This window comes from Oratosquilla oratoria, chromosome 34 (genome assembly GCF_046742065.1).
Source record: "Oratosquilla oratoria isolate Oo_2021 chromosome 34, ASM4674206v1, whole genome shotgun sequence".
Classification (NCBI taxonomy): Eukaryota; Metazoa; Arthropoda; class Malacostraca; order Stomatopoda; family Squillidae; genus Oratosquilla; species Oratosquilla oratoria.
In genome coordinates this window covers 39,393,316-39,409,728 of record NC_134810.1, presented here as the reverse complement: position 1 = coordinate 39,409,728, position 16,413 = coordinate 39,393,316, and the positions used below count along the sequence as shown (strand labels likewise).

The following is a 16,413-nucleotide window of genomic DNA, read 5'->3' as shown; positions in this document are numbered from 1 at the left end:
TAAATCTTCTACAACCTTGAATAAAGGGCATGTCGTTTCTGAGATTCTTTTCAATACTTATAAACTCCTGCACCATCACATCTTCCACTCTGCACAGAGAATGACTTCACAATACACGATTACCAATACATTTTCTGGTTTTCACTTCTGAAAAAAAAAAAAAAAAAAAAAAAAAAACACATTATGTTGAACTATAAAATACTAGCATCCTTCCACATACTCTGCAATTTCACATAATTACCTGCAAAAACTAATTCTGAAAAACCATTACCAAATATTACATGAAATATAAGTCTGCTTGGTAAAGATGAATCACTAATCAATTCTGTTGTTGATTACCTTTCCGCCATTGGCATCTTGCAAGAGAACCAAGCCAACTAATCAATTTTATCCAGATGCAATTCCTCAATATGGTCGCTTCTCTTAACTTGTAACTATTGTTAAAAAAAAAAATCCTTCTACAGTTTTCCCAAAACTCACATTACCATGTGAACAGGTACAATGTGATTCACCTAAATGCAACAGGCACATGTACTTATTGATAATGGCCTTTCATAATGATTGCCAGGTTCCTCTTTGCAACTTATAAGCAATCTTCAAAATACATGTGCTATGTTAAAAGGTGCTTTACCCGCCTAGTTGTTTAAGAAATGCAGTATTTATATGTGTATTCATGTGAGTATATATATGTATTTACATATATATATATTTATATATATATACATATATATATAATATATACACACACACACACATTAAAAAAATTCCTTTTCCACTGATACACAGACTGTTCAACTCTGCATTTGATTATCACATTTGGGAGTTAGCATGTGTCAGTGGTAAGTGTGACATTGTGTTATTACAAAAATTTGATGACAAATACACATGCCCTAACTATGAACATTCTCTACATGATTAGACTCCCTAAAACTTCGCACAACCTTGTCTTCATCCTCGACTTAAAAAAGAAAGCAGGACATCATAACCTACCTTTGTTAGATAATATGACTTTAATTATGCTTTCTAGCCACTCTCCATTTATTTTGGTTTGCTGTGGAGGTGTTCTCTGTAAAGTATTTGTATTAGACTACCTTCAACATGACACTCTCTCCACCAGCTTGATTTTTTTTTTTTTTTTTTTTGACACTTGCCAAAATTTCCTTATCAGCTACGGGCGTGGTTCTTCGATCCACTAACATAGGAACACTTGATCTCAGCTTTGTTCCTTACTCTCTAATGTCATTAATTCTTCTGTTTAAATCATCTCTCTTGCTCCCTATACTTAAGCTTTAATTGTACATCAAAATTCATTCCCACTAACATCACTAAGTGCCTCCTTCCTCTATCTCAACCATCAATGTAATCCTCATTCCGTTTTTTTCTATTAAAATAGATTACCACATTGATATCTGCTTCCATACTTCACCTTTAATCCCTTCAACATGGGAGGCAGACTGTATATTTTGTTTTGGTACATGGTAGATGATTTTATTTATCCAGCTCAGCGGCAGACTAACTTTAAGGGGACTTCACTTCCTTGTGACCTGTTACCTACATGCCACAGGTTTTCTTAATGAAATACCTCATGCACAAGGTAGGATAAGGTCAATTCAATGAAACCCATTGTAGCCCATGGTTTGCCTCTGGTCTGATTAAACCATCTGACGTAAATAAGGACAAAATATACATGTGTGCCACTAAACTCAAGTCACTAGACTTCCCTACAGGACAAAGTTATCACAAACATTATACCCCTAAAAGCCTGTCTCTTACATATTAAATCCCTATAACTTATCCTTTAATAGTGGCATTTAGTATAAGCTGTTGCATATGTGTAAATGGAGATGAAGTAGCATTGCTATTACCGGATGGGGAAAGTGTGGACAGATGTAACTCATAATTTGTTAGCTGATCCCCACATGTGTCAGAAAGGGATGCCCCCAGGGCATATTTTAAGTCATAAGCCACTAGCCCTCCTATGGTTAGGCCTACGTAATACGAAAGGGTCATGATGTTTCCAGTCAGTTCACGAAGCTCGTCTGGAACCTTGGTAGGGGCGAGGATCATGGGCACAGACCCAAGGACACCATTGGTTAAGCCAAGAAGGGATGACAGAATGAGTGGGGGGAGCTCTCCTGGGAAGATTGGAGATGTTCTTGGGGCAGCACAGAACATCATGAGAGGCACCAGAATGACACGTGCACACGTGAAGCCAAGAAGCTGTCGGCGTGTCCAATCATAGGGAATGGAAGCTGCTATCTGTGGTATGAAAGGAAAAAAGCTCAGGTTAATCGAGTACTACTAGGTTCACTGGTGTTTCAATACATAAGATCTATGAAGATTATGGTCTTGGTACATGAACTGTTCATGACTTACAGAAGCATAATTAAGATTACTTTCCCTAGTTCAGAGAAAATCAGTAATATACGTGTATATAAATATATGTACATCAATTTCTCTCCTTACTAATTCTGAAAACAAACACAAAAGCTACCTAATAAAGTCATTGTTCTATTTCAAGCTGAGTAAGTGAATAATTTATTTAAATTTTAAGTTCTGCTATGATTGGTACCCTCTGAAACTAAAGGAAATCTGTCTAACATATGAATAAATTAGGTCTTTATAGATCAATTACACACTATTGGAGTACTTCATATTCTTATGCAAACGTTCTATCAGTCTGCATGCACCATTACTGTTAGACTCCACTCATAACAAAGCCAAGTATCTCTAACTTCCTTCAAATAAAAGACATACTTCTCTTATATTTACTCTGGCCAAGAACTAACATTCTTATTCTGATGAAAGGCAAAACTAGATCAACTATGAGTATTCTTCACTCAAGAACCCTAATTTTGCCCTGCAGCTAAAGAAAATTATCTGGTCTCGGATAAATGAAAGATCTAATATATAATCCTGGACTGGGGAAATAAGCACTCTGAGCTCACTCACTTTGCCAATGAAGTCAAACAGATTGAAGAGGGCCATCATGATAACTGGCATCCAGGATCGGAGATGACACGACACCACTTCACTTACAATGCCTGGGTAAAGGCAGAGGGTGATGAAATAGGCCAAGGCAATAGATACCATATAGTGCCAGACTTTCTTGCTCACCTCCCATCGTGCTATACATCCTCCTGTGGTTAAGATAAAGAGATTCTGTAACATACTCATTCCTGAAGAAAATATAAACATATATATATATATATATATATATATATATAAATGTGTATATATATATATACATATACATATAATATATATATATATATATATGTATATATATATATATTATATATATATATACATATATATATACATATGTATATATGTGTAATAAAACCACTTGGAAAATAAAATGAAAGGTCACCTTTCATTTTATTTTCCAAGTGGTATTATTACACATTTTGTGAATCACATGTTCTTGTGATTTATTTGCATTTATATGTAAGTGTATATATATATACTTATACATAGTGTAAACAAATGTATATGAATATATACATAAATGGGTGGGAGTGGATTTATACTTTTAACTTTGGCTACCTCCCTTTTAAGGGGTAAAAAGCCCTTGGTATATGTATGTATGTATATATATATTGTAAGGGAGGTTCGTAAGTCTAAAGGTAGGTACCAACTCTCACCCATTCCACTCCCACCACCATCCCTCTCTCTCATCTTAGCTCCTTGTGGATGACAGGTCATCACTGTATCCTGCCCACTGCCCTGAGTCAAAACCAAAGCAAAGCCACTTCACTTCATTAATTACCCCAACCTCTGTCACCTCATGCAGAAGAAGAGAAGATGGGAAGAAATCTGTTTGGGCTGCGTCATAATATAATACACACATAACCACTCACTATTCCTTCCCATACCCCACCCCCTCCCACCCTTACATCATAGTATCATCTATACACAGCCATTCTCCACTCACCCCTATCTCCTGCCTTCTCTCTTCCTTAATCAAGAGACATTCCCCTCTTGCTCAAAGCCCCTTTCTCCCCATCCACCCATCTCATCCTTGGTCTTCTCCATTATTTCACTCCATCCACCTCAGCCTTCCACACACCTTTTACTAATCTTTTTTTCATTCATTATTTCCATGTGTCCAAACCAAAAATATTACTATCTCAACTCACTTTTTATGGAGCTCCACATCCGAACAGATCGGGTATATGATGATGAATATCCTCCTCGTACACGTGACACAATATGTTCGACTCTGTAGTTCGGACGTGATGGATCAGGTGGTTCGAAGGATTCAACTGATGACATAGGTAATGTGGCTGCAGAGTGGAAGGTCCCAGTGGAGGATGTGGAAGGTGGTGTGGTGGTGGTGGTGGGTGCTGTGCTATTTATGCCATATGATATACTTCCACTTAATCCTCCAACACGTTCCAATACTTCCGTCTGAAAAATATTCAACCAAATTATGAAAATCATCATCCAAAAATACCAAAATTATTCTTATAAAACAGTTCTACTGCACCGTATGTGGTGCTTTTCTCCTGTTTAAGTAATAATGTATCCATAAACACACATATATATAAATAAATATATATACATGTATATACACATATGTACATATATATATATACTGTGCACACACCTACAATTTTGATCAATACACTAAATGTTTCCCTCACAATGGGGATAGCCAAATCAAAGCACATACAAATACAACCCATTCATTCACTCCTCCCATCACAGCAACTTGAGGGTGAAAGGATGTTCTATCCCCTACCACAATGCTTGGGAATGCAGTGAGGCAAAGCTCTTTCACACCTGGGTTTGAATACCAAAGTTGGTGTATCCCTCCCAATTAATTATGTTGTACCCTGACACCCCACTTCCTCATCCATAAAAAGAGAGAGAAAAATATACAAATATACTGGGGATAGTCCTCAACTGTAACACCAAGTGTAGGTGCTATTTCCTTTAGTAAATATTTAAAAAATAACAGCAATATTGATAACAATAATATGAGAGGTAGTCAGCCAAAGCATGCACCCTCCCTCACCCATTCCACTCCCATTTATTTCCCCTTCATCTTAGCTTCTTGTGGATGAAGGGTCATCCCTGTCTCCTGACCAATGCCTGGGTCAGAAGTAATGCAGCAAGACATAGTACTTCCACAGCAGGGCCCCACCATTTTATTTGCTTGGTGACTCTCTTCTCATCCCCTTGTACAAAAAATAGAGAAGACCACAAGTCACCTTTTCAAACCATGTCAACTTACTGTCCATTCACGACCATTCTCCACTCACACCCATCACTTGCCTTCTCCCTCCCTTACTCAACAGACATTCATCTTTTACCAAAGGCCCCCTTCACCCCATCAATCTATCTCATTCTGGGTTTTCTCCTTAAGTTCACTCCATCCACCTCTGAGTTCTCCACTATTTTTGCTAGTCTTTCCTCACTCATTATTTCCATATGACCAAACCATCCCAATATTCTTTCATCAGCCCTATTTGCAAATTCTCTTTCCCATCCCACTCTCCTTACATCCTTATTTCTCACTCTATCCATCCTTCTGACACCCACAAATATTTCATCTCAAATACACTTAAATTGTCAGGTAATCTTTTCTTTTCATATATCCCCAAATACCTATTTCTCATGATATTTTTCAATCCCCCATGCTTGAAATATTTCTATTCTCTGCATAACAGACATATCAAAGATACACCTTTACCCCATCCATCCATCTCATTATAAATTTTCCTCTATTGGGGAAGGGAGAAGACAGAAGATAGGGGTGAATGGAGAACAGTTGTGTATGGGTGATGCTATGATGCATGGAAGGGAGTGGGTGGGGGATGAGGGAGTGTGTGTGTGTTTATATGTATATATATTTATATGTATATATATATATATATTTGGGAGTGAAGTGTCACTTCCACGGGCTTTGTTTGACACACCTTGTTGAGAGGAAGTGGGATAGTGTAGCTAGTCATAAGAGGAAAGGGGGCAGTAGAAAAGAGAAGCGGATGATATTTTGATGTAGCCCAAAGGGATTTCTCTCCATCTTCTCTTTTTCTGCATGAGGGGATGTAGAGTGGGCATCACCGATTAAATGAAGCGGCCTTCCTGTGGATGTGCTGTGTCTTGCCACATTGCTTCTGACCCAGGGCAGTGGGTGAGATACAGGGATGATCCTTCATCCAGGAGGAGCCAAGAAAAGAGAGAGGGAGGGGTGGTGAATGGGAGTGGAGTATGTGATGATAAAATGGATGGGAGTGGATTTATGGCTACCTCTCTTGTAAGGGGGAAAAAGCCATTATATGTATGTATGCATTACCTTTCTTCTGCTTTATAATCTACAGAAATGAGGGTCTTGTATCTTGTGATAAAGCTTTATCTTTCATAGGTTAGACCACAGGGATGGTTGCTAGAAGTACCATCTATCCATTGTTTGCTTTATTCCAGTGTTCACTCCACTTCAATTTAAACATAAACACAACAAATACATAACTTTAATCCAAGAAACTTTCATCATCATCACAAGGGATGTAGCCAAAGCCATACATATACATACATATACCAAAGAAGTTTTCCTCCTATTTGAGGGGTAGCCAAAAAGAAAAAGGAATAGAAACCACTCCCACCCATTCCATTTCCTATATATTCCACTCCCCTCCACCCTCCTCCCTCCCTCCCATCTTGGCACCTCCTGGATGACGGGTCATCCCTGCATCCTGTCCACTGCCCTGGGTCAGAAGCAGTGTCGCAAGACACAGCACATCCACAGCAAGGCCGCTTCATAAATTTGGCGACCCCCCCCTCTCTGTCCCCCCCGTGCAGAAAAGGAGAAGACGGGAAGAAATCCCTTCGGGCTGTCAAATTTTTTCTCATACATACTTCCTCACCCCCCCTCCCCCACCCACTCCCCCTCATGCATCACAGCATCATCTATACACAACCCCTCTCCATTCACCCCTATCTTCTGTCCTCTCCCGTCCTTCCTCCACAGACATTCCTCTCTTTTGTAATGCCCCTTTCACCCCATCCATCCATCTCATCCTAAGACGCCCCCTCATATTCACTCCTTCCACACTTTTTTACTAATCCTTTTTCACTCATTCTTTCCATGTGTCCAAACCATCCTAATACTCTTTCATCAACCCTATCTCCCAGCTCCCTTTCCACCCCTGTTCTCCTCCTCACCTCCTCATTTCTCACTCTATCCAGCCTAGTAACCCCTATCATACTTCTCAGACATTTCATCAAAGTCAAAGTCAAAAGGCATAAAAACCACTCCCACCCATTCCATCCCCACATACTCCACTCCCCTCCAACCCTTTCCCTCCTTCTTATCTAGGCTCTTCCTGGATAAAGGATCATCCCTGCATCTCGCCCACTGCCCTGTATAATAATCGCAATACAAACACAAATAAATAAAACAACTAGCAGCATTATACATGTCTACATACTTCATAGGCCCCAGAGGTTACACACCTTAACTCCAACACAAACAATAGACCAAAGAGGACACAAAATAGTAGGGTAACTCCCGAACCTAAAACATAATAAACTATAGCAACCACCCCACTAGGCAATCTCCTCAACATTACCAGCAAGTAAAGTACTTACACTACACCTTTTTATTTCAGTTTTCCCCTCAATGTAACTTTTCCATTTTTCTGTCTCTCTCTACAACTACTTTTGTTGGTTACTATCAACACCAGCCCTGCCCCTCCTTCCTTCTTGGATAATACCATGGTGACAATCTTATTCAGCTGAGAGAAACCTCGATTCCTCAAAGGTCTAGACTATCTACATTAATCTCCTAAGGAATTTAAATGCCTTAAGTACTTTATTCTACATATCTATACCAAAGGCTTCTTCCCCCTTACAAGGGATGTAGAAAAAAAAAAAAAAAAAAAAAAAAAAAAAAAAAAAAAAAAAAAAAACATCCATTCCATACCTAAATACACTCCACTCCCCTCCACCCTCCCTTTTATCTTGGCAATTCCTGGATAACGAGTCATTCCTACATCTTGTCCACTGCCCTTCTAGTTAATATAAAATAATTTCAATAACTTGAAAAAGCTTCAATTAGGTAATATTAAATAATTTCAATAACTTGGAAGAATGGTCAGAGTACATACAAGGTGAAACTTTTATCAAAAGTACAATGTTTCATTTGTTGAATAATTTTTGGTACTTGAAAAAGATTCAATTAGCGAAACATTGTACTTTTAATACAAGTTTCAACCTCATATGTTGTCTACTTTGACCCTTTTGTTGGCAATTAAAATCAAACTGGAAATAACTTCCACCCACAATCAACAAGTGTCTGCTCACGGTGGTCCTCTGTGAGGGTTGTGGTTGTCAGACAATCATCTCCCTACCATCCAACTTCAAAACCCACCAGCAACTTCCCCTCCGTCTATGGGTGCAACTCCAGGAGGCTTGGTTTTCAGACTGGACCAATATCTCTCTCCATTAACTCTAGAGTACATTTCCTTTACTCTTTTACATAAGGAAAGCAGACAATTAGCAGCTGCTTCTCTCCCTTTACTATCAGTTAGTAACATACATACATATACCAAGGCTTTTTCCCCCTTTCAAGGAAGGTAGCCAAAAAGAAAAAGGCATAAAATCATTCCCACCCATTCCATCCCTAAATACACTCCACTCCCCTACACCCTCCCTCTTATCTTAGCACCTCCTGGATGACGGGTCATCCCTGCACCTTGTCCACTGTAACAGTTAACAGAAAAACAGATCCACACTTATATGACACAGATCTTCCTAGAGAGATCAATGGGAGGGCCAGAGGACCGCAACTGATTACTGTGAGGCACATGAGTTTCCAGTCAATGAAATTCAGGGCGACAACTACTATTATCAACTTTCACTTGAACAGTATTAGTGTTAATGTTTTCAATTCTGTAATTCACTACGTTCATTTTACAGGATCAAGAGACAATCATTATATGCAGCTGAAGGGATGGGCTTACTTCAAATGAGATCCACTTCAGGCTATGGTACATGCATGACAGCATGAACTAATATACTATTTGCTACAACAAAGTATGAGTATATACAAAGTAGTGGTACTGAAAAGGCTAATATAGGGAACACCAAAAATCATAATTGACTGATAATACAGGAAATATATGGATAATTACAGTGTTCACCAGATATCAACTCTGGCAAGAGGCTGGCACTATGAAGGGGAAATGTTAGGTTGGCTGAGGGCTTCACAGTATCCAACTGTCAGATGACTTGAGTTGCACCGGTACCCATACAGTCAACTACTGAAGTCCATTTGCCTTATTCCTATCTCATTACAAGTTCTGTAGTTCTTGAATCAGGAGTGATTGACACAACTGCATTATCAATGTTGTAGACTGAGGAGTCTGAACCGCAGTAGTAGTGAGACAGGAGAAGGGAAATGACTTTAGAGATTTAACAATGGGTTGTGCATACATACAGAATCACAGGCTGGCAGGCACTCTCTCTTTCCCCTTCCCCTTTTCTCTCCCATTCCCTCTCTCTCTCACTTTCTTTCTCCTCTCTCTTTCCCTCTTTCTCTCTCTCTATCTCCTTCCTCCACTCTCTCTCTCCCCCTCCACCACCCCCTCTCTCTTCTCTAGCCTCCCCCCTCTTTCCCCCTAATTTGCCCCCTAAGATGGAATTCAAACCTACTTAATCCATTCAGAATCCAAACCTTAGATGGGCCTGCTGTAACCTAAGTCTGTATGTACATACAATTGCAATCAAAACCTAAGAGAAGATTGAACTTGCACATAAAATTGAAGCATTACGCTGCTCTTAGCTTGGGAAAATGATGAAATTACATAAGGGAAACTGATCAGAATGCTGTAGAATCTTAGCTTATAATTCTGTACAGCATTTGACTGGAAAAGGAATGTTGCTTTAAAGTGGTAAGGGTGTCTAGCTACCAAATATTTCTCTCCCGCAATCTAACCTTGTAGATGTTCCTCCTAAGATCAGTGGGGCCAGCTCTCTGTAACTGGTAAACATTCTATAATATCTATTACAACAAACACAAATATGTCTATTCACATTTCAGAAAGAAAGGAAGAACATCACACTGCAAAATCAAGTGCACATGTGTACACTAGGGGAGAGGGAGAGAGAGTGAGAGAGAGTGAGTGAGAGAGTGAGTGAGTGAGAGAGAGTGAGTGAGAGAGAGTGAGAGAGAAAGATAGAGATAGAGAGAAATTGAGTGAGACAGTGTATGTGTATGCATGTGCATGAGAGAGAGAGAGAGAGAGAGAGAGAGAGAATGTGCATGTGTGTGTGTTATTTACCTAGTTGTATAATACGGGAAGGGAGCTATGCTCGTGGTGACCCGTCTTTGTATCTCTCAGCATCAAGTTTTTTCTTAAAATCTTGTAGTGTTTGCACACACTGTTTCATTGTCTAATTTATTCCATGTATCTATCACTCTGAGTGGGAAGCTGTTCCTTTTAAAATTTCTTCTGTAACTATCTATTTTTAGTTTCTTTTCCTGTCCTCTCATTTTACTGTTGTCCCATATTAACAAGTGTGTAAGAGAGAGAGAGAGAGAGAGAGAGAGAGAGAGAGAGAGAGAGAGAGAGAGAGAGAGAGAGAGAGAGAGAGAGAGAGAGAATGAGAGAAAGAGGGTGAGAAAGTGTGTGTGTATTTGACTAAGTGTAGTATACAAGAAAGAAACAATATTCATACCTAGACTCAAATTCATGTACGGTTCCAACTTAATCTATATCTTTGATTTCTAATTATCTCATCTAGATTTGAACTTGTAAGCTATTCCATATATTCATACATCTATATGGAAAACTTGTATATGAGTGTGTATGTGTGTGTCAGAGAGCAAGAGCAAGAGAGAGAGAGAGAGAGAGAGAGAGAGAGAGAGAGAGAGAAATATTGTATATACACAGAGCTTCACACTAAAACTATTAAGTTCTCCATCACTATTTTTGAGAGTAAGCATGCTTTTAAAGCTCTTCATCTGAATGTAAATGGCATCAGTCAACAAAATTCTTATTATTAGAACCCAACATCATTGCACCTGTTATCATATAATATGCATCATCATGAAGTTTCCAACCAGCTTTCATATGGGAAATAACTTTGCTGGGGAAAAGGACAATAGCAGGATTGTAGTTCAAAATATATGAATGTGGAAATGCAGGAAATAAATAAACTCTCAGGAGCATTTGATGTCAGGAAAGCTCCATGGCATGATGTCAAATTGGATACTTAGGAGTGTAGAGAAGCACACCAGATTCATAATGTAATTGTGATATGGTTTAATGATATGGTTTAAGATCACAAAGTCCCCCCTATCAGAGGCCTAGGACAGTGCCCCTCACAGAGAACTTTGTAGTGTGGAATTTAATGAACCATACCCTTGGTTCAACTTCGCCAGTGGAAGAGTTTGAACCGCCAACCCCTGGACCTTCGCCGCAAGTAACGATGCCTTAACCCACTCAGCCAGCGAGCTTCCTAACTCATAAAGGAGGAAGTGAGGAGTAATAAAGTCATCCAATCCTCAAGGTTTCCTATGCAGGAAGCCCACAGCTCCCAAATAACCAGGAACAGCCACCAGATTAGCCCATAGTGGGTGGAGAAGAATCTTGCCATCATATTTTCATGTATGTCATAGATAAAAAGTAACTAAATGGGGCACAGTGAGGGGGCTAGTTATCCCACTGCATTTTTCTTCTACAAAAATTCGTGGTATACAAGGATCTGAGACCAGGGCTCTAACCAAATCCCTAATAACTGGGTCATTAGATGTGTGTGCATCTGATACAGATGAGAGCAAAATGGAAGGGATTGGTAGTGAGAAGAAAGATGGATGTGTTAGCAGTGAGTGAAATGATACTGAAAGGAAAGGATGAATTGAGGTGTGAGAGTATGGTGGGTAGGGTGTCAGGAATTGAAATGGAGAGAGAGAAGTGAGCTGTTAGTAAGTGATGTGCCTAGTGAAGTGAAGTATAAAGGCACTGGTAATGACGACAGTGAAGAGAGGGAAGTATTTTTGGCTGCTTTAAATTGATGCATAGATGATTTGGGGAGGATTGTGAATATAGTGGTGCTGGGGAATTTCAATGCTGAAGCAAGAGATGAGCCAATACTGTCAAAATGTTGATCTCATCAAGTATCTCACCCACTGATCTTTAACCTCTTCACTCCAGGGCACATTGCACGTCTGGCAGCATTAGCTGCCCGATGTGCAATGTTGCGTCATAATAATCGCATTATAAAAAATAAAGTCAGTGCTCAATCGTTCGTTCTCTTTCACCCGTGTATTTTGATAACCATAGAAAATTGATGAAGCCACTTTAGAGAGAATGGAAATTACGTAGGTATGACTACAATAAATATAATCAAGATGGCGACGTCGGCATCATCGAGTACCCACTTGCTCCTCATGCCGCCTACGTAGGCGTCACCGTATGGAAGTGGTTAACAGTATTTCACTATATGGATGGAGAGATGACGAAAAAAATCTAAACCTTGATCCATACAAGAATGAAATATGTGTCAGTGTTACGGTCACTACACAGAGTGAAGGATAAAAGCAAGATTGTGTCAATACAAAGGGCTGCAACCAAACTGGTCCCCAGCTTGGTGCATGCACACACACATGCACACCCACATATACACACACAATGTACATACATATCAACATATGTATACTGGTAGGGCTATGATGAAACATAGAGGTGAGCTTTAGAAAACTCATTTCCCTGACATTTCAGACCAGAATCCAATCCAAAAGTTAGAGAAATAAACTTACATGAGCCAACTTCTGTGCTTCACAATACCCAAACCATTATGTAAACATGAATTATCCTCATAACATCAGACTTAATTTGAAGGCTTATATATATATAGTTATATATGCATTTATATATACATACACACATACATTCAATCCTCTATCTGCAGAAATAAATGAGAGGAAGTAGTCTAAGAACCCAAAATATCATACAACCACAAAAGTCTGGCCCAGTGTAAACCACATACCATTTCAGAAATTTTTAGCATATTCTGATTAGATTATGCACATGTTGTCCAGCATATATCCAAATAGTCTAGACACTACCAACTATTGTGACAATCCTAAATTATACTCTTGAAATTGGGTCACACCTGGTAAATTTTGATACAAGATTTATTTATGGGTTGATGGATGGGTTCAGACAAATGTCTGGCAATGAGAAATACTAACCAATATCAAACAAATATCCAGGAAATCTTAAATCCAACAAATAGGGGTCCATGTACATACATGCATATGGATGTATGAATAAATGTATGTATATATGTATGTATATATGCATGTACATATATTACATATGCATATATATATATATATACATACATACATACATATACCAAGGCTTTTTCCCCCTTACAAGGGAGGTAGCCACAAAGGGAAAGGCATAAAAACACTCCCACCCATTTCATCCCTAAATACACTCCACACCCCTCCCACCCTTCCTCTCATCTGAGCACCTCCTGGATGACGGGTCATCCCTGAATATATACATATATATATATATATATATATATATATATATATATTTATATATATATATATATATATATATATATATATATATATATATTATATATATATATATTATATATATATATATATATATATATATATATATATATATATATATATATATATATATATATATATATATATATATATGGCACTTGTTCAATATATACTCTAAAATTATCAAAGAAAATAAAAAAAATTACTCACTAAACCCACATCTTCTGCAGGCTCAAGGGTAATCATTCTCTTGGTGTCGTCGTGATGGTCAACAGTATTACAAAGGTTCATATAAAACTGGATAAAGCGAGTGCGCTGGACGATAATGTGTGTGACAAGGCAGATGACTATGAAGAAAATGGATAGCACAAAAAATATGAGAGTATTTAAGCGCTCATCATCCAGAAGTAGTTTTGTGATGATGCGATTTGCTGAGATGATGAGACCAGCTGTGCCTAAAGAGAAGGAAGAGAAAGAGGCTTCTTTAATGTTTAAATTTTTTTCATAATATTTCATAATGCATGATAATAACTCAGACAATGTAGTCGTACATATGAATGGTTATAAGTCACTGACTAGCTGTATGTATTTACCTAGTTGTATTTACCTAGTTGTATTTTACGGGAAGGGGAGCTATGCTCGTGGGATCCCGTCTTCATATCTCATTTTATCTAAACTATTTTTAAATTCGTGTATTGTTTTTGCACACACCACTTTCTCATCTAACTTGTTCCAACTGTCTATTGATCTGTGAGGAAAGCTGTTCTTTTTCAAATCTCTTCTATAGCTGTCTTTTTTTATTTTCTTTCCGTGTCCTCTTGTATTTCTATCATCCCATTTTATCAGATTCTCTCTATCAGTAATTTCTATGCCTTTCATGATTCTGTAAATAGTTATCAAATCTCCTCTCTCTCTTCTTTGCTCTAGTGTCTGTAGTTTAAGTTTTTGTAGTCTCTCTTCATATGATAGTTTTGAGAGTGTTGGTGCCAATTTTGTAATTGCTCTTTGTATTCTTTCAAGTTTTTTTATACATTTTTTTGTACTTGGTGACCATATCGTTGCTGCATATTCCAATCTTGGTCTTATCAGGGTGATTAGGATTTTCCTCACCATTTCTTCATCCAGGTATGTAAATGCCACTTTGATTGTTCTTATTAAATTATAGGTTTCTCCAAAAATCTTATTTATATGTTTCTCAGGTGACATATTATTCATAACAATGACTCCCAGGTCCTTCTCATTTTCTACTTTTTTTATTCCTTCTTCTCTCAAATTATATGATCCTGTTATTCTGTTTTTGCTTTTTCCAAATTCCATTATACTACACTTTTTTGTATTGAACTCCATCTCCCACTTCCTACTCCATTCCTGTACTTTATTTAGATCTCTCTGTAGTGATTCACAATCTTCTTCAGTTTTCATTCTTTTCAGTAATTTTGCATCATCTGCAAAGAAGCTCATATAGCTTTCAATTCCTTCATCCATATCATTAATATATATAGCAAACATTATTGGGGCCAGAACTGTTCCCTGCGGGACACCGCTTATTACTTCATTCCATTTTGAGTGCTGATCTCTTATCACTACTCTCATTTTTCTGTCTTGCAAAAAGTCTTCCATCCAATTTAGCAATTTACCTTGTATTCCTCCTTCATATTCTAATTTCTTAAGCAGCTTCTTATGTGGTACTTTGTCAAAAGCTTTTTTTAGGTCTAGAAATGCACAATCAGCCCATCCATCTCTTTCTTGTATTATATCTATTAGCCTTGAATAGAAACATATTAAATTGGTGACGCATGATCGTCCTTGTCTGAATCCAAATTGCCTTGGATTTAGTACGTTGTTTTTTTCCAAGTATTTTACCCATCTACTTTTGATAATTCTTTCACATATTTTTGCTATTGTACTTGTTAGAGAGACTGGTCTATAGTTGGTAGGTTCTTCTTTATTTCCTCCTTTATATATAGGTACTATATTTGCTTTTTTCCAATCTTCTGGAACTTTTCCTTCTTTTAAGGAACTGCTTATTATGCTATGTATTTTGTCTGCCAGTTCATTCCTGCATTCTTTCAGAATCCAGTTTGCTATTTCATCTGGCCCATGCGATTTTCTGACATCAAAATTACCCAAGTGTGTCAATATTTCATTCTTTGTTACTTCTATTTCTTCCATAGGGGGGACTTTTTCCTTCCACTCAATCTCTTCAGGTTGTATATTTTCCCTTGTAAACACTGATTTAAAATGTTTGTTCATAATTTCTGCCATTTCCATTTCCTCAGTGTATTCAACTCCTCCTTGTCTTAATTTCTCCAAGTCTTGTTTGTTTTTCAGTTTATTGTTTACAAATCTGTAGAATAGTTTTGGTTGATCTTTACACTTTTCTATAACATCTTTTTCATATTTTCTTTTTTCCTCTCTGCACTTTTGTACATATTCATTTCTATAACCAGTATATATTTTCCATTTTTCAGGTCTTCTGTCTTTTTTCCATCTGGTCCAGGCTTTGTCTCTTTTGTCTTTTAACTCCCTACAACTTTTGTTGTACCAGCATTTTACATATTCTTTTTCTTGTTTTTGTCTTGGGACATACTTTTCCACTCCTTTTTTGTAAATTTTTGTCAAAATATTCCATTTCTCTTCCACTGATGTTTCTTCTTTGTATATTTCTTCCCAGTTTTCTTGTTGGAAGAATTCTCTTATTTTATCAAAGTTTGTTTTTTCATACATCATTCTTCCTTTTCTATATTGTTCATTTCTTTTCATATATTTTTCTTCATTAAGTTCCAGTTCAATCAATATGTGGTCACTTTTACCTATTGGTGTTTTATATTCAATCTTGTCCACTATTCTAGGTTCAGATGTAATTA

At 37.7% G+C, this 16,413-nt stretch overlaps 1 protein-coding gene across 2 annotated transcripts in view; it reads right to left on the bottom strand.

Moving 5' to 3' along the window:
• Positions 1-755: 755 nt before the first annotated feature.
• Positions 756-16,413, bottom strand: part of Ent3 (equilibrative nucleoside transporter 3) — a 39,003-nt gene continuing 23,345 nt past the window's right edge. The window contains exons 7-11 of one of the 2 annotated variants that reach the window (XM_076173440.1): positions 13,757-14,001; positions 9,947-9,985; positions 4,143-4,413; positions 2,953-3,140; positions 756-2,259 (exon numbers count right to left, since the gene is read on the bottom strand). In XM_076173440.1, the coding sequence (XP_076029555.1) occupies positions 1,792-2,259; positions 2,953-3,140; positions 4,143-4,413; positions 9,947-9,985; positions 13,757-14,001 (1,211 nt within the window). In that variant the 3' untranslated portion in view covers positions 756-1,791. The remainder of the gene's footprint in view (positions 2,260-2,952; positions 3,141-4,142; positions 4,414-9,946; positions 9,986-13,756; positions 14,002-16,413) is intronic. The other variant, XM_076173442.1, reaches the window with a different exon arrangement.